Source organism: Parambassis ranga, chromosome 4, assembly GCF_900634625.1.
Source record: "Parambassis ranga chromosome 4, fParRan2.1, whole genome shotgun sequence".
Classification (NCBI taxonomy): Eukaryota; Metazoa; Chordata; class Actinopteri; family Ambassidae; genus Parambassis; species Parambassis ranga.
Window position 1 is genome coordinate 6,272,137 of NC_041025.1, and position 19,775 is coordinate 6,291,911.

A 19,775-nucleotide genomic window follows, 5' to 3' on the forward strand; every position below is an offset into this window, starting at 1 on the left:
ACACCACCATTAGACAGGAGGAGGACAGATAGAGGAGAGGGTGGTGCAACTGATGAAAAGACACGATTAACCTTTGATCTTCACTCTATAGTGTGTCTATGTGTGTGTGCGTGCATGCAGCCATGTTAGTCTATGAGTGTGTGTGTGTTTGCTGAATGATAACCATGCTATGTGCTTGCTGCTCCCATGGGAGAACAGAGACAGATAGCATTGACGTTGTTCAGATCCTTTTGATAGTGGCTGCAGAGACGAAGCAGGGAGAAGGGGGATGAGGTGGTTTGTGGCGGTGTCTGTGTATGTTTGTGTGTGCATTTGATGGGTGGGTGACACGTTGGTTGTGGTAGTTGTGTAGCCTCTACCCTGTGGTGGTCCCTGGGTGCTGCTGGTCTGAATTACACGGTGGAAATGACAGGGATGGTGGAGGGGACAGGAGAATGGGTTTGACCTCCGAAAACCACGCTGACCCAGGCCAAGTGCTGGGAACCCAGCAGCCTTGTATATGGAGTGTGTATGTCAAAGTGAGAAAATGTGAGTGTGGGAAAGCAGAAAAGAGAGATTAGTTTCTATACGTGCCGGACACAGAGTTGTGTATTTGTGTGAACAAGTTCATGCATGACTGTTTATTGACTCTACAAAGCTATTACTGCATGGTCAAACTGAGGGAATACACATATGATTGTGAGAGAGAGTTGGGGTTTCATTTGATACCTGGAAACCAAATAAACAACTCAGACCTGGCAGATCTGAACCCAGAGCAATAAACTCCAACTGATATCTGAGACGCTGGGTATATTTACAGGCTCATCAGTCAACACACTACAACGCCATACATACACACACAGACTGAACCTGGACACTCTTGCTATACACGCTGCAACAGTTTTATGCTGTGAGAAGTTCAGAACTATGATTGTGTAAAAAAAGCGAGGACAATTTGATGTGGAATCCAAAATAGGATCACTTGTTTTGAACCATGAAGCCGTCCACGGTGGTCACGAGTTTCTGTGAAGGGTGAAAAAGGGGTAGGACGCAACAGAAAGCAGAGATTGAAGCCACATGTGGAGAAGCAGCACACATCGCACACTCAGACTGATTGATTAATCTGGAATGTTTCTCTCCTTTCTCTGAAAGTTCCACTGCAAAGCCAGAACAGACAACAATGTGCTGCTGACACACTGCAACACATTTAAAGGGAATCATTTTCCCCCCTTCATCTCTTTCAATAGTGTACACTCACACACTTTGCTGTGACTCACACTTCTCGACTTATTCAGACACACACTATTGTAGTGTGAGATGACTCACATCGTCTCCACACAGGAGAGTGATGAGGTGCTGAGCGGAGCGGAGCTCGCAAAGTGGAGCAGCGGAGAACAAAGGAAACGAGACAGTCTTCATCTCAAGTCCCAGCTTAGTTCTACCAGAGAGTTGTAGCACCGCAAAGAAAATAGTACATTCTCCCCCCTGACAACTATTCTAAGAAGGTAACAACTTCCTGATGTTGCTCTTACTTAAGGAACAGTAGCACACAACAGGGGGGTGTGTTGTGTCCCAGTGCAAATCCCAGAATGAGGAGGAGGAAGAGGCTGCAGAGAGAAGGAAGAGTGGCCCTGAGTGTGGAGTAGAAAGTAGTTCCAATTAAAGGAGTCTGGGCATAGCGCAATGACATGGGCACTGATCAGACAGGGCATCATTTTCTATTTTAGCTGGCTGCAACAATGAGGTTACAGATATTAAGAAGCGTTATGGGACATGTAAAAGCAAAAGGAAAAGAAAAAGCACAGAAAAGAAAAACCAAGTCTCCTAAAAATAACACCTACTCCATTCACCTGACTTGGCACCTTCAGTGATGATGACATCATTGCTGCTGTGAACAACTTTGTGGAAGTCCAAGACACTGGCTGCTTTAGAAGATATTGCATATTATTGGAGTGTTTGTGTGTGAGTGGGACTGTTGAAAGCCTGTTTTTATCCGCTGAATGTAATATGTTTTTGTTATTTTGTTATTATTATGGTTTATGGTCAAGTGAGAAAATGTGTAAATAATAAATATACTTAAATAAATATGTATTTTTTCTACATAATTAAGGAGCTGTCTTCACCTGTAAAAAACAGATGGCAGTATAAACAGCTTATATGTTTTGCGCAAAAGTGAATAAGAAAGGAGTGAATGGAGAAGGTAGTCATTGCCTGATAGTGTGAGGGGAGGACAGATAAGAAGGTGAGTCCCACAGACACAGAGGAAGCCTCCTATCACAGGAAGCTGCTCTTGCAAATGTCAGATCCTTCTAATCGCATCTATACTTCCTGTTTCTGTCCCCCATGCTGGACATCATACGAGCACTCACGACACCCACAACTGAGCCGGATCACTCATGTATTTACCCATCCAGGCAGGCATCCTACACAAACATCATATCCTGGTGGGATTTAGGTCCACATTAAAGTGGATTACAGGGTGGATGAAGCCAGCAGTACAGCGGCCGCTAGCAGTCATACTACTTATTATTTTTGACCTTGATGTGTTGACGCCACCCAAGGTAATGTCTAAGTGTTTCACTTTCACACAGACTAACATGGACAAATGTATAATGTACGGAGGAGGTCCATCACTATTCATTATTGCAATAATGTAAGAATGGCACTAAAGATGTGTTTGCCTTCATGTGTGTGTTTCTGTAATATATTCCAGGCCTGAGGACTGACAGCAGTAACCCACAGAAACCTCTTCTGGAGAGATACTGTACCGCTTTTACAAAAGTGGGTTAGCAAAACACCAGAAAAACACTAGAATGCAACTAACACAATCTGCACACCAGGCCTATAGAAACAAAACTCTTCACAAAGATACAACAGGCAAATCCGCTCTCACACTCCTTAACAGAGGGCTGTCACTAATGGGTCACCACAGTGTTGTTTATTACAACCGAAAACATGTGGACTGCAAGGGAGGCTAATTTTAGAATTATTTAGATTAAGTTCAAGCAAGAGTTTAAGGCAACTGTGTGTGTTTGTGTGTGTGTGCTCAGCCTCTTGACTGGTGCAGTGATGCAAGGAGGCCTACCAGAGGCTGGATTACTCCCACCTGAGAGACAGATGTTGGTGTTATGTGTCTGTGTGTCCATGTGTCTAAGCAGGCAGACAGGAGAGGACTAGACCTGCCATAGCAGTGCTATTAAATGCACATTAGTGTGTCAAAAAGCACCTTAGCATCAAGGTGCTAAGGTACACTTTATGCATATATAGTTGGATTTTGTGATTCTTTAAAAAGAACCCACTCAACAAGCCGTGCTGTATTTCAGTCTAAGCTCTCAGTATGTTTGACACACTGTATGATACACTTCCAGTATCTGCATCAGACATCATGCCTCTAATGTCACTTTGTCAACACTTGGTAAAAAAAAATATGTGAGTGTTTCATTAAAGGGGAGAGATTGTGTACAACTGAGAAACTCTGGAACGGTGTTACTAGGGAACTGTGAACACTTCCAGCAGCAATATGTGAGGAGAAAGTATTAAGAGGGGAGGGAGGTGTGGAGCAGAGAACAGGAAAAGGAGAAAATTAAAACCATACATCTCATCCTGGAAATAACACACCCCCAACAGTGGATTTTCTTAGGATTTGCTATAGCTACAATATGGAGGGGGAAATTAAAACACAGCCAAAAATAGTGAGTGTTTTTCATGTGGCGACTGCCGTGTTCTGGGTCAGGGAGACTATAGAAAGAGCTGGTGTACAGGGGCAGCATAAAATAAGGGTAGGCAGGTTTCTTTGCCCTTAGGGCAAGAGGGGGACAGTTATAAGGTACTGTGTGTGTGTGTTTGTATGTAAGTGTTCTAATATGTTTATTTACTAAAGGGCTGGGTTTACACTGGCCTCAATGCAGCAATCATGGCCGCAAGTTATTATCACCATCTATACATCTAAATGGAGGTGATAACGGCAGGAAAGATGCTCTTTGCCAGAATAAGACCCCGCAGAGGAAACATTAGGAACAGCCAGTCCATTCATCCCCTCATCTCTGTCAGTGAGAGCCTTTTACCTGGACTGAGAGTGGGCGAGTTAGATGTGATAGTTCTTAGCTCACAGACACAGTGCAGACTCTGAGCGCGGCTGTCGGCAACAAAGAACAGTCCAGTGTGTGTGTGTAAGCAAGATGGAGTGAGAAGCAGGCTGAGAGGACCAAGAAGCAGACTGAACTAGGAGCAGATAAGATGAAATGATGGAGAGGCAGACAGAAAATGTGATGGTTGAAATGGTTCTATTATCTTCCACAACCGTTCCGTCTGTGCTTTATCAGGCTAGGTCTACTCACCACAGCGGGGACACCACCACTGGAACATCTTACAATAAGGAGCAGGAAACAAAACTTTTTATATCAGATACTGAAACAAGCCTGCAGCAAGTGATTAAAACTGTTTCTAAACACCTCTTTATTTATCATTTGACCATCTAGTCCCAGACTTTAATTATAATTTCAGACTGCACTTTGTTTAGGCAAAGTCCTTTTACACTTGCTTTCACAGTGAAGCCTCGATAGTTATGCTTATATGTAATACCAAACAAAAAGTTTATTAAAGAATTAAGTGTACTTTTGTTTTAAACACCTTAACAGCCATCATCATTCATGCCATCAAATTTATATTAATGCAGAGCAACACAACGACACTCCACTGCAGTAGCATTCTGAGCCAAATGATAAATAATAAAAAAAATAGCAAGCTTGACTTTAAAACTAAGTCAATCCTTAGCAATGTCCAAGTTAAATTAACCAAATTTCCATCAGAAATAATAATCATAAGCCAGCACAAAAGGAGCTTTGGTCTGAATAGCTAATTTACAAAGCTTGAAATTGTCAATATTAATGGTTTCTTAGTGACTGGTGGGTGCTGTTAAAGGTTGCCAACTTGATTGTACCTCTTGACCATTTTTGGGTTAGCCATGAGCTAATTAGGCTTGGGCACTGCTGCAGCCTTTAAGATAAGCTTAAAAACCAAAAGTTTTAAAAGTTACTATGAGTGAGGTCAATACCACTGGTACAGACAATGCATTGAACAGTTTGTTTAAACTGTTTGTGAACAGCCAAATAAAGTCAAATACCTGAGGATACAGACAGTAAAAATCAAAAACAAGTAGGATATTATGTCAACCCATGTGTTTTGCATACGCAGCTTAACTGAATTTTCTCTTAGTGAATTATGTTTTTATGTTTCAGCTGAAAACTAGGATACATGAGCTAGATATAAATAAGCCCACAACCTGTGCACTGTAAAGGAATTCATGGAAAAAAACACAGCTAAGGCAATGTGTCACCATTGAACATAGGCGATGAGGCACGTACAGCATTAAGTGATTGAGAAAAATACAGCAGAAACAGGAGGGATGAAGTTCAAACATTTCCTTTGATGGCCCCTCTCACTTTTAAGGCCTGTTTCTGGTCATTGCGGAGGTCAGATGAGTAGGTGGAGCATACGAAGATAAGCCTATCTGCTGTGTCTAAGACTGTGTCCATCACACTCCTGAAGAAACCAACCCACAACAGAAAATGACCAGACACCAGACTTTAAGTAAAGAAAGACTCCTTTTTACTCATGTCCCACTATCTCCTTCTATCTATTGGCAGGGCTTGCAGTTCTCAGTGGGGACACACTGATAACGCAGGACTGTGATTTATGACCACCCAAATACAGCAAGAATATACTAAACAAAGCAGGGGTACAGCATGGAGGACAAAGGAGAAGAAACTACATGGGTAAAACGGGGGAGGAGGAAAAAAAAGGTGTATTTCTTAGGCTTTCTGGTAAAACAGGGGGTGTAAGAGGAGAGGGGCCATAAAAAAGAAGCGAGGAGGCAGTGTTAGGGGAGTAGGGGGCGTTCCTACTGGCTCAGGCCTTGATTAACACCAGGCCTCCTGACAGGAAATGACCCGGCCAGCTCATAGCGCCAGGAGAGCTTCCATCTGGTGTCGAGTCCGTAGAGGAGTCCTCCACCCAGGAGAACCGAGCAGAACTGAATGAACACATTTCTCTTCCAGGACTGTAAGATTAGTCCCACTGCTTGTATAGGATACTATCACAGACTCCATCGTCCTGTTCCTGTTGTTCCCGTGCGAGGGTGTAGACACCAAAAGCAGTACTGAGATAAGGCCTTTCTGTCTTGGCTTAAAAAAAAAAAAAATCACCTTCCAAACAAAAAGTCAATACAACCAATTGAAGGTTTGATGGTGAGGTTAAATGAAGTTAGAGTTCCCGGGATTAAAAAAATAAAAAACTGCATGGGGTGCATGATGGTGGGGGGTGGAGAGAGAGCAGGGGGACAGTTTGGGGAGGAAAGCGGGTACATTAGGACAGGTCATCTTTCACTGCAGACTGGAATCCAAAACGTAAACAAGTTCTTCCGCACCAACAGATAAAACGCAGATATATCGTAAAACTAAGAGGGTCTGGTAAAAAACAGACTCACACGCACACACAGTCGGCTACACTTCAATGCAGTTACTTATACTTATATGTTTTGAGCACAGACGTTGCTTCTACGTCTGGCAGACTTTAGAAACAGCACATGCAGACACATACACAAACAAGAATGCCCTTCTTTGAATTCTGCTGCGGACTGTAAAGCAGAAACTTATGTATGCAGACAGAGAGGGATGTTCCTCCAGAGGAATTAAAAAGTGTCGGCTGAAGACAAGAAAGACGAGCGGGCAGTGTGTTGGCTTGACTCCTCCGCTGACCCTCCATCCAAGGGTCAGTGGCTGACCCCTGCCTGCACTGACGCGTGTGCAGGGGCCAGGGGCCGCTGTCTCAGTTAGAGTCCCTCTGGAACCAGCGTGTATGTGTGTCTGGTATGTATTTCTGCTTTGTTAGGCGAGACTGTGTGTACGTATTTGCAGGTCTGTGTGAGATCGTCATAGTGTCCTTTTTCATTCTACGGGCCCAATTCCCAGCTGAGATATAAGTGCTTATGAGCTTTTTATGATGTGCATTTCCTGTCATAAATAAGAAGCAGAGGAATTCTCTGCTGAGCGCTAACACACTCCATAAAGCAAACAGAGGTGTAAACTACTACACTGGGCTGGCTCTGTGAAATCCAACCGACAAACCATGGCTACTGCTGACTGAACTTGCTTCACAGCTGATGCTTTGCCTCTGACAATAGGTATCAATTATAATTGATGCAACCTGCATTGATTACCTGAATTTTCCCTCGGGATCAATAAAGTAAGTGTCTGTCTGTCTGTCTGAAACAGTCTCAGAACAGAAATGACTTTAAAGCTATGATAAAAACATATTCCTCCCTGCCTGCCGATGAAGAGACAGACTGTCTGGGAAAACCATTGGGGAGCCGAGCATCATCAATTCTGTTTTAGTTTCATTTTGATTTAACTAATCCCAGGTCAACAACCCAAGTGAAGTGTCTAAAATATCTTTCCAAGCTCAGTGATGGATCTTAAAGTCTTAAAATAGTTGTTTGTAAAAAAAGCTACAATGGCTAGGAAATCTTTACAGACTCAACATAATCAAAAGATGAATCAGGTCTTTCCACATGCAAAGAATTCTAATGTTGCATAAGATTCAAGGTCTACAAATGTGAACCTATATCATTGGACTATATGCACTGAAAATCAGCTGAAGGTGCCCTAACGTCTGGTTTTCCTAGATGCTCTCTGCACTTGCTTTTAGCCATTTGCTATACTGTTTAAGGGTGCTTACTTATAAATATTTAAAACATTGCTCTCCTTTGTATGTGTTTTGTATCATTGTCTTCAATGTAAATGAGAATTGGTTCTCAATTTATTTCACCAACATACCCAATGTCAATATAACTCAATACAGCGGAAACATGTCTTTTCATTATAAAGATGGATGGTCCAAAAAAGGCAGAGACAGGCTGTAATAGACCAACAGTACAATGGTCAATCACAACAGATACATAATTATTTTGATCCTGTTAAAACTGTTACCATGAATAGCACATAGGATTTTGTGGATTTTAAAGATCATTTTGTAAATTAAATAAAGTTTGTTACAAAAGTCGCCTAAATGTAAGAATGGCTTTGTACAACCAAGAGCAGAAAAGAGAAGACATAGTATGGTGGGACAGTACTGAGAAACAACCACAGTGCAGACTTGGGAGCTTGGGGCTGATCTCAACTGTGTGTGGCCCTGCTTGTTAGCCAGGCCTGCCCGGCCCAGCAGTGAGGAGCTGATGAGCTTCACTTAATTAAAGCCTGAGCTCCATGTCACCAGCTTATCTGATGGAGTGAACCAGAGAGAACAACGCTGCTGGCTGCTTTGTTCACCCTGGGGTTTTCACCTCATATATGTATGTATGTGTGTGTGTGTTTGTGTAACATGGAAGGAAGTAAAGAAAGACCACCAATTAAAAATAATTGGGACTAATTTCATAAACAGTGCAACAGGGGAAATATGTTCAATCAGGCGCAATTATTAGACTAACTTATGCTCTACTTCCCCCCTGCAACCAGCTTGGTGCTTTAGGGTGTTGGATATGAAGAATGAAGAAGAAGAGCGGGTTAGTAAAGGCAGAAATGGAAAAGGAAATATAAAAACTAAGTGAAGAAAAGCCTAAAAAGTATGCAGACAGAGAGTTGGTGGCCAAAGTTATGTGCGATCCCTTTCATGTCCCTTGACTGGCCCATGTTGCTTTGCCAACCCAAACAGCAGCGTTGGGGAGGTCCAACTCTCTCTCTCTCCTCCCCCTCTTCCTTGTCCCATGCACACCCCACTCAAAGGGGGGAAAAACAAACGCAATGTGCGTTTGAGGCAGACAAGGAGAAACATGATGTGAAACCATCGCAATTGAACTCTAATTTCAAAAGTTGGTATGGGACCTTTCTCCATTCTCCTGTGACTGCAGCAAGTAAATCATCTGACGATGACTTGGACTTTACATCACTACTGTACCCCCTCACCATGACATAAACCCCTACTATGATCCATAGTCCTGAGCTAGCTAGGGTAAAGAATTATTAACATTTGGATTGGCCTACTTACTTTCTTGCATCCCAATGCTGAGAGGAGAAGGGATGAGAGGAAAAGAGAGAAGAGAAGCAAGACAAGAGGAGAGAGGAGAAAAAAATAGGGAGTAGGTTTGATTCTGTACCAAAGAAAACCAAGATTCACTAAGGCTGACAGGAAACAAATCCATAAAGCAGTCTAAGGAAGACTCATTTCTGCTCTCTTACCAGCATCAATGTCATTTTGGCCACAACTGAATGAGGGATTAACAGTAACTGCTCGAAGCTATTTACAACCTGCACACATCACACACACCACAGCCATAGCCTGCAGACTGTCTGGTAACAGCCAATCAGAATCAAGGCTTTAGTAGAGCATGGTTTCCTTATCCAATCCTATAGTTTGCTCTGTCTCTGCAAAGTTGCCCATGACCAATCCAACTCTTTTCACATGTGGTGTTTGCTGTGGAGCGTTGGGTTTAAGAGCTCATTCCCAGTCTGCAATAAGCGGAACTATTTTCAAGGATAAATGCTGTTCGACTCTTTAATCAAAGCCATGCATTAAGAAAACAATACACAGACATACTGTATATAATACACACACACACACACACAGACAAAGGTCATATTATATTGTATATTGCTTAACATAATTGCTCTACAGCTATTAAAACCTTTTAATAAGCCCCACTGTTGCACCAATAATATCTTCCTTACCACGATTGTGGTCACTGTATTTTTTGTGGTTCAGGTTTGTAGCCTACCAGCTGTCCTGCTGCTGCACCAATGCTCTATTCACTCATCAATATAAACTTCAGAAATTAAACTATTCCAAATTTAATAATTTTGCAATAATTGATCTGAGGAGCCTATTGTCTGATTACACACTGGGCAAGCAGGTGAATTGTTGTAGCTCAGCGCCAACAGCCTCTGTGTATCGTCTAATTCTATGGACCTGACGTGCCTGCATGTTACACCGAACGTTCTGGGAACTCTTCTTTGTAAACTGCTTGGAAAGAGCAGGTAATTTCATAAAATGCTTGCCAAATGATTGGATTAGGCATCTGTCTATCCCAGGCTAACTTCAACCAATCAGATTGCTTCCCACTCTCTTCACTAAAAGCCAGAAGCCTGAAACTGCAAGTAATCCCTGACTGATCTGAATCTATTTATCTTATTGTGTTGATGAAGATTCTCAATCATCCGGGTCAGTTTCATTCAGAGGTTTTAAGCGAGGCAACTGGACTTGTAGAGTTATTTTTTGATTATGTTGTTCAGACACTAGCAGGTAACTAGAACTTTAGCAAGATGTCATCTTGAGACTGAATCTCTTCTGCTGCCCTTATAACTTAAATTTTTGATATAATTTTCTACAATAAAATATTTGTTAAGCAAAGCAAGGCAGCTAAGAAGAACTGGACCATCAACTCTAGTCTCATACTATAATTAAAAACACTGCTCTTTTGTGCAGTAGTTCAGTGTCTAATATAAGTGGCTAAATGAAACTGAGAAGAGCCACAACCTTGGCTAATATGCCAAAAGCTTATTTACTCCATTTTGGAATCTCCCTCAAAGATCAGTGCGAACACTGGTCACTGAAAAGCAAATCAAAATTAAGGTACTTTTTTCTCATGCACAAACAGAGATATATAAATAAATATATAGAAACATCTCACTCATGGATTATGTAACAACAGCACTGCTCAATGCTAACTGAAGCATGTGACACTGCTTCTTTAACTCCTGAGACAGACGCCAGCTGTCTGCATTATTTTTTAAAAACAGTTGATGGCAGTTTGATGATGCACTAAATAAAACTGAGGTCCAGGAGGGATGACAGGAAGCATGGAAGAGAAAACATATCTACAGCATAGGGTAATCTGAAGAACACCATTTCCTGAAGATGCTCTTTAATTAAGTTCCCAGAAGGAGGTAGTTAGCAGGGTCAGGGTATGTTGCATTAGCCCGTTCTGCTTAATGTCCTAAATTCACTTGTCCTTATTCTTTCTCTTATTTTCTGGCATTCTGGCTTGTGTTTATTGTTCTTTTGTTCCTACAGCCTGTTTGTGCATGCACTCTGTGTATCTGCAGTGCGTTAGCTTACTGTAGCCAAGGGGAACAAAATAAAAGAATTTGTAAAAACATTGTTCTCATGGCGACCAGGTTTCACTCAACGTCTGGTTTTCATTTGAGTCTTTTAATTGGGGAGAATGTCACAATCAATGTTTTGCTCTGGATCCAGAGAGAGACGACCACCCGCTTCATGTTACCCCAGCCAAGCTCTTCATCGGCTGCCATAAAACCTTTCAGACATTCGTTCACGTACATACACAGGCTCACATTTAAAAGACGTACGCTGTCTTTTGAATGGGCAAGACATGCACAAAGCGTGCATATACACACACACTGTTTTTTTCTGTCTAAAACGCACCTGGCACATCTTGACAGGCTAATTTCCAATGAAGTGTTTATAACAGAGAGTCAGGTTTTTAACATGAGCCACATCTCTTGGCCTGTGCCTGCCAAGAGGCCCCTCGATTCCAAACTGCACTTAGCCAAGTAGAACAGGAAGGGAGAGAGACACGGTACGAGAAGGAAAAGAAGGAGAGAGAGTGTAAAAATACAGAGGAACCAGCAGTCTATTAGTGCTTTACATAGATTTACCAATCCTATATATACATTATATAACCCTATGTGTGATATGAGATGAAAACCAGCAGTGTATTATTTCAGGGTGTGTGCTAAGGTACAGAGTGGGCCAAAACTAAAAGTAGGGCTAATTATGAACTATGTGGCAGGGGAGGAGACCATGTGTGTGGAGGCTCAAGGTTAAAGGCACTATTACTCTGGGAGGTACGGTAGGCTGTGGTGTGGTGAGGAGGTAGACGGTTAATTCATCTTAAGAGCTGGCCTTGATCTTCTCTACCACAGTTACCAGCTCAGCTAAACCAGCAACAGATCTGTTGTTGCACAGAGTAACCAAAGACACACACAAACAATCTGGTGCCTACTTTTTAAGTAAATAAAGTATATTCCTATAGCATAACTGTATAGTTTGGAGGTAAATATTACTGTTGTGGCAGGGGGGGGGCATAAGTGTTCAAATGTGGTCATTTCTCACAAAGCTCACATGTTCCCACACTATTTGTGTAGCTGCTTGCCAAACTGATGCTAAAGAAAGTGTGACAAAAGGAGTGCAAGAGAAAGATGTGGTGTGAAGACTTTGATAAGACCCTCCCATTAACAGTGCTGGAGGTGGAGAAAGGGGAAATAAACAATCAGCTGCTCCCAATTTATTACAGCAAGTCTGGCAAACTGTGGACACTCCCAATCACATTAACTCTCACTCTCTCTGTCTCTCTCTCTCTCACCTGTGAGTTTCTGGAGCAAGGGGCTCAGTTCTGCCTCTCGGGTGATGACCAGGGTGAGCGCTCCTATCAGCTCCCTTTCCAGTTTCTCCAGCTCCTCCTCCTCCTCTGTGTCCTGGTCTGCGGGCTGTGCCTCATCAGCCAGAGAGTACAGATAGACCAGCAGCAGGATCAGCTCATCAGGGCCACACTCATCCTCCCCGAGCCTCAACCCTGAGGATGAGCTGTCCTCGCCTCCACGGGGCTTCATCAAGGGCAGCAGCTGCCTCAGCATGGCAGGGAAATCAGAATCTCCAAGGTTCTGTGGCACAAAGACATTGTTTTAATGTAAAGAAGAATTATATTGTACGTTTATATTTAGTAACATGAGCAAGTTTTCCCTTGCTGTGAACGAGACAGTAGTCCATGAGTTAAAAACAGACATGACATAATTAGATAAAAGTTTTTTTTAATCTTGGGCAAGAGGAAGAAACCATTTTTGAGTGTTTACACAATTCAAGTAAAACAAACTATATAGATATATTTCCAGGAGTCCAACATTAGACTGATCAATCTTCATCTCTTTGCAAAAGGAGAACTTTCAACAGATGGAAGGCAATACTCACTTGAGCAAACATTACCACAAGTTATCCAAGTGCTACATTGATGAGGTGTTAGAATATTAATTTATAGGGCCACAATGACTGTGGGCCTGACAATGCCATATGAGTTGTATCCGAACGTAAGAATGGATGATAACTTTTGTTTTTTATGCCCATGTCTTGGGTCTGTGGTTTTGCATGTTTAAAGATCCTTTGGTTGGTCTGTATTTTTCAGCGTCAGCTCTACCATTAAATATAAAACAACATGTTCAATTGTCAAAAGTCACTTTTTAGACTAATCCCCATTTGTTCAAACATACCATTTACCCTTCAGTGCCATGTATATGCAAACTATTCCCAAAAGTTGATTTCATCAAGCCAGTAGTATGTATTCATATTTGTTGGCATATTGGTTTCCATAAGTGTGAAAATACTGTAAGTGTTTAATTCAGGAGCACAGTTTTGAGTGAGCTCATCGTTCCATTCGCTAATTTTACAGCTCTGTGAGTGGCTGAGGTAACGCTTAATTTTGTTTGACTCTTTTGTTGGATTTGCATGGGCTTCTTTCTTTCTCCTCTCTCTTTCGCTCTCAGTCTCTTTCTCTCTGACACACACACACACTTTCACAAAGCCAAAAACCGTTTGGGTGCAATGTTTAGGTGCAGTGACCTGTTTTTGTGAGCCTGTCTGAGCAGGTCTGAACAGTCACCCCCTCCACATTGGTTGGAGACTGCTCTGAGACCAAAATGCTGTAGATCACAGGACCGTTTACAGAAGACTGGCCACTCTTACAACAAGGGTGAGCTCACAGACCTATAAAACAAGGGTGTGGAGCTAATCTGTCTGATGAACAGCGTGAAATTCAAATGAAAAATTGGGCTGAAAGGGGGAAAACAACACACTCACACAGTGGGGGACAGCAGGAAAGAGAGGGAGCTGAGAAAGATACTGAGGTATTACAGAAAAATCAAGCTTCAGATGATTGTATAAAGGGGGTGATTGTTGACAGAGGAAAGTATATTTGTGTCGGATGAAGCTGCAAATGCCCCTGTGGATATATATCATTTTAATGAGAGATGCCTTTGTGAAGAGCTTTGTCTTCCTCTTACAAAGACAAACAGGCTCTGAGAATGGGGCTTTGGTGTTGTGGTGGGCCCACTGTGGGGATACTGTGTCTGACCCAGAAGAACTCTTCACTAAGCCAAAGATGCAATACACTTCAGGGACGTTTAGCCAAAGCCACAGAATTGACTGTCCCTCAAGAAGAAGAAGGTTCTACAGCATGTTTTTTGTGGGTTGTGTTACAGTGATGGTCATTGTGAGAGTAATCAAAATTCAAGGACAATTAAAGTTACTCTGGTGTTTGTAATCATAAATGATATCAACCTGACGTCAATAAAAGTAGCATGAACAGACACTTTTGAAGGTGACATCTGCATCAGTAACATCCGCTTAACATGCTAGGTATCAGAGAAAAAACAGTTCAGAGCAACAAGGCCCCCCTCCTGCCTCAGACACCAGCCAACTGCTCGGCCCTGGGGACTGTTCAAACACAATCTGACCACACATTTTTCTTCTTAAACATTGTGAAATCAAATACCTCTCCAAGCTGCACTCATTTGAACTGCCAAACAATGTTTGGGAACTTTTCTCTGCTCACTCTGCTTGTGGACAGCGAAAGACAAAGAGCATTGAGAGTTTTTTTGTTGCAATGCAAACTGCTGAGCACTTTCTCCCACTTAAAAAAATGACTATTGATGACTGACACTTCTGTACGCACATGTCCAGGAGGATGTTCATTTGATATTCCACTCTCTCAAAGAAGCGTGCTACCGTCAGCATTTTTAATTTGAATGAGAGGTACCTGTTGCCATGTTACTCTGGCATCAGACACTCTCTGCATGGGGCAATGGAGAAAGGAGGAGCTGAAAGAGGAGATGTGGAGGCGCTGTGGGGCCCTGCATCATTTGTCAAGAACAACTCCACTCAAACCCTGAACTTGTGTTACCTCTTGGGCCTCTGGGCACACCAACAGTTCATGTTCCCAAATGTAGGCATCCAGTGTTTTTCAGTGTTTCATTTTGCTGTTGAAACTCCAAGAAAGCTCCCAATAAGGTCTTACCAAGCAAAGGGCTAATGTAATCGTCAACAATCATTGTGTTAGTAGAGTATGTGGAAGTGCTGGTGTTTGCATGAGTAAAACAAATATAATAAATAAATAAAAACAATAGAGAGGATCTGTTTTGTCATTATGAGATTTGTCAAGCATTCAATTGAGAAAACCACTGGTTAAGGAAAGCAGTTATTTATTGGCCCCTCCTTTACTACCAGCTATTCAGGCTGCTAACGTTTTTTTTGTTTTGATAGTTTCTATTCCTGGAAGAAATCACTCATGTAGACAGTCATAGAAAATGTATCAACAAATGTAGCAACAGATCAGATTAGATTTTTAAAACCCCATAATGCACCGTAGCCACTGTATGCCTTCTGTAAGTGTGTATACACTGTAAGTATTGTGTGGTATGTGCATATGTTTTCAAATGCTTAAGGGGAGCTCGGACTGTAACTGGGTCTCTTCAAGAGATCCATAAAAGCTGCTGTCAGCTGCATGCCCCGGCGCCAGAGCAGGAAATAGAAGTCTTTGGTACAGAATTGAGACTGAGCTGAGTGAAGCTGAGTGGGAAGACTGACTAAAGCTCACTGAAGCTCAAACTCAACACTGCCACACTCAAAGTGCTGGTACAGGGGCTCACTGGAAAGGTAGTGCTGTACTGTAAACCTCTGTGGTATATACTGAAGCATGCCTTCCATGACATGTCGGAGCAATCAGAGTTTCAGATATTACTTATTTCACTGGTTAGTTTTGATCCCTGAAGTAGCCTACTATGCAAAATAAGCAATTGGAAAATACAACACTATAACACCTATAGGTCCAACTGTAAACTGGCACCAGGACTACATAAAGCTTTTAAGAACTTCTCCTTAATGTTCCTAAATACATTATACAAACAATACATTACATGAGTTCTGTTGAGCACAGAATATGACAAATTTGATTTATCATGGAGTTCATCCAACCCCATTCAGTATTAGCACCAAGAAACCCTGTAATGAATACTCTCAATGGTAGAAACTACTCTAGAAACAGTGCAGATTTAAAGAGCAGTGCTACCGTAATAACAGGAAGGCAACATTATTATTATTACAGAAAATTACTGAATCCACTGGCCCTGCTGCCATGCTCTAATGTGACTATTACACACAATTATAGAATAACAATGGCTTTACTCTGTCAAAACAGTGCTAATTTTAGGACTCGCAATTATTCAAAGTCCTTACTTTACTAAAGAGTTTTTTTCATGACACAGTATTTCCAAAGGAAAAGCTGACTTTGTATGAAAATTTAGAACACTTCTTTGTTCTTCAACCAGCTCAGTAGATTGGCTGATGCTAAATATGCCAGCACGTTATTGGTTGAAAGCTGAAGCATCACTCGCTTTCTGCTCAGAGTTTCTCACCAATCATAAGCACTCTCTTGCATTATTGTTCTGGTCTGAATCTGTCTGCCAGTGATTGACAGATTACTGTTTGGCATTTCCAACCATCCTGGGGTCCATAAAGACTCCATCTCGCCCAATCACAGAGCTGGGCCAAACTCCGCCCTTGCTCAGAACAGCCTGAACAGGAAACCAGCTCCAGATGCAACCCCTGGAGGAAGGTGAGTGTTTCAGATGCAGTGCAGCACACTAACCAGAACCAGGCCTCACTTGCATCGCTCCCTGCCTGCACAATGAAGCTTTTTCTAGGCCTGAGGGCAAAGGGGAGGGGTAGGCACTGGAGGTGTGGGTCCTTGTGGGAGCATGGATAAAGTTTGCTATAGGTCAGTTGTCCTGGCTGCCCAAAGACTCTCTGGCCAGCAGTCACCTCAAAGGGATGTCAGATAGTTCATCATCACCATAGCAACCGAAGAAAAAAAATACATTTGCATTCTTTTAGAAATTCACACATGTGCTTCATTTGGAAATGTGTAATCACATCCAATTTGCATTCACAAATAACAACACGCAAAGCTGGAAGGGATTCAAGCAAACTTCTAAAAAACTAAATGCATAAATCTTCAGACTAGATGACACAAACTAAACAGTGACTCTAAATTATGTAATGCAAGTTCACTATTGATTTGTAGTTGAACAGCTGGAAGATAAACATGTACATCTTCACCCTCAGACAGACTGGCATGTAAACAACCCAAAAACACAGAAAAAAACTCACAAATGCTTCTGACACACTCTGTTAATGAGTGCGTCTTATCTCAGCCTGTCAGCACAATTGCACATGTACAGTGTCTCAGCAGGGACACATACTCATTGTAACCTGCGGTGATGACAATGACAAATCAGATGGGTTCACCGGAAAAATCTGTGTTTATTAAAAGACGGAAATTTGCTCTAAGTTGAAGAGGAATGGAAAAATAAAGTTTATCTCTGGATCTCTTTTCACAGCCATTATTCTGTCTCATGTGAAAGGTGTGGAGAATGTAACAGGCCTTTAACAAGGAGAGCGGAAACATGACTCTAAACATCAGGAAGAACAAGGGTGCACACATGATCGTGTGTACAGTACGGTGGAATATCACCCATTAATAAAATTGCTAAATCTGTCTTTCCTCTATTTTTTAAGAAACTGTAAATCTGTAGATCATCAGCTTTATCTTTTCAACAGTTAAAAACTATTGTCTACAGAGGGGTAAAACAAACCAGGGTTTTCTTAACAACAAATTTATTAGTACCCTGTAAATTTGGAATGCGCTGCCTGCCCACTACTCTATGGCGTGTCCTTCAATTAGTCATCTCGTGCCTGCCAGACTGAGAATTGTTAACTATCTAAAGTAGAACAAGACATACCTATTTTATTCATTAACTGAAAGATTGTGGCCCTAAAAGCACAACACAGCAACTTAGAATCCAAATCTTGCATTGCACTTAGCATAGATTACAACCAAACTGTTCTCAAGGGCCTTAAAAAGTGATGCACTTGTTGCCATGGTGATTAATTAACCCATACTGAGTATTGTTGAGTACTTGTCACAGGATTTGGATGATGACCATTTTTTCCCTCTTCATTTAATTCTGATTTTATTTGTAGTAAATAAATATCTGTAATCTGTGCTCACACATTTGTTGATGATTTGCATGTGTTTTCTCATGTGGCATTGTGTTGAGCACTCACAGCCTCTTTAAGTTGGAGTGACAAACACTGCAGTGGATGAAAAAGCTTTAGTAGGTAAGGTGACCCCCTGGTCTGTTTCCATCAGCCTAATGCATGTTATGTTTGTGGGAACAGAGACATACATCTTGAGTTTTAAATGACCCCTATATTACCACACAGTGTGCATGGCGGCTGTGTTTTGTTTCTGCCCAGCAAAAAGGCCAGGGCGCAGATCCACAGGATGGAGAGCTGGAAGAGAAATCAATGGAGTTCTGCACAAGACATGCACAGCTGAAGGTCAGCCCGCTGGAGGAGGGATGTAGCAGCCACTACATGCAAAAGCTTTCAATGGCTCTTACATAAGTCCTCCTCTCTTTCACCTTTCATCCTCTTCAATCCACAGTTTCCACATGCATCTCTCCTTCTTTTATCTTTTTTTTTCTCTTTCGCTCTGTGTGTCAGAGGTTGGTTTGGCACTGAGCTCGAGGGCTGTAATTTAGAGGAGACATGGGACCCAATCACTGAAACAAACACACAGTCCCCGCACCCCGCCCTGTCACCGCCACTCAGCCACATGCTGGTCACTGCGGCTGGACTCTGTCTGCCCGGCACACGACACCCTGCCTGCTTATCTCACTTAGGCTAGGACATGCAGTTCCTGTGGTATGCTGCTGCTTCAAATTCTAAGCAAGAAAGAAACAGCACAACCTTTTAATGTGAACATTTGTATTAGCGTAGTACTCTCCAAGTGTTTAGAAACATAAGGAAATTAATGAGTTTTTTTTTCTCTTGCATAGGCTGCAACAGATTATGGCGTAATTCACCAGATGAGCGTTTCTGTGCTGCCACAAACCCTAGGGCCATGTAAAACCTCCCGCACTTTTCTCACACTGAGAGAAGCTGAATCATACGCATTCATGAGTCGACACATGGACACACACAGGCTCAGAGAAACACACACACACACATCCCTCTAATACTGCCAAGGATAGTACATTACATCCACTACTAATTGACTCAGGAGGCTCCAGCAGGGAGAAAACATCCTGAGGTAAACAGACGGTTTCTAGACAAAGTAGAATAAAATGGCCACAATTTATCCGGTGGGATTCAAAACAAAACAACTGGTGTCGACATTTTAGAATGGCTCAGTTTCACTTTTGAACGCAGTCATTCAAAAAATGAAAGCAATTACTAGGAACTAGGTAGTTTGTGGATGAAAACATCCTTTTAGATACTAGTGTCTTACACATAAAGGAGGGAGCAGAGGTGAGGAGAGAACACATCTAAGAAGCACAAATGACACTTTCAAAATAAGAGTATGGCTTATAAGGCATTTGTTAACTTTGAACTTTGTGAAATTGTGAACTTTAGTATGATCTTGGCTTTATTTATGTGAATTAAGTTTGTAAGTTTAAGTGGATGTGATTATGTGGAGTTTTATTGCTTTTGAGAAATGGTTGCTCCTCCATTTAGGTTATTTTAAACATTAGGGGGCACTGTTGCACTATGGCAAGTCCAGGCTTCAGGTCAGGCTGCACACAGTGAAAAGTGTCTGCCTGCCTATTTCCCTCCAAAACTCCATCCTGGAAAGACCTTCAATAGACAGGAAATGGGCTGCAGTTAAAAATGTTGGA

The 19,775-nt window shown here is 42.0% G+C and overlaps 1 protein-coding gene across 2 annotated transcripts in view; it reads right to left on the minus strand.

Moving 5' to 3' along the window:
- scfd2 (sec1 family domain containing 2) overlaps window positions 1–19,775 on the minus strand; it is a 70,735-nt gene that overhangs the window by 24,945 nt on the left and 26,015 nt on the right. For both annotated transcript variants that reach the window (XM_028404461.1, XM_028404460.1), the window contains exon 5: window positions 12,353–12,650. In XM_028404461.1, the coding sequence (XP_028260262.1) occupies window positions 12,353–12,650 (298 nt within the window). The remainder of the gene's footprint in view (window positions 1–12,352; window positions 12,651–19,775) is intronic.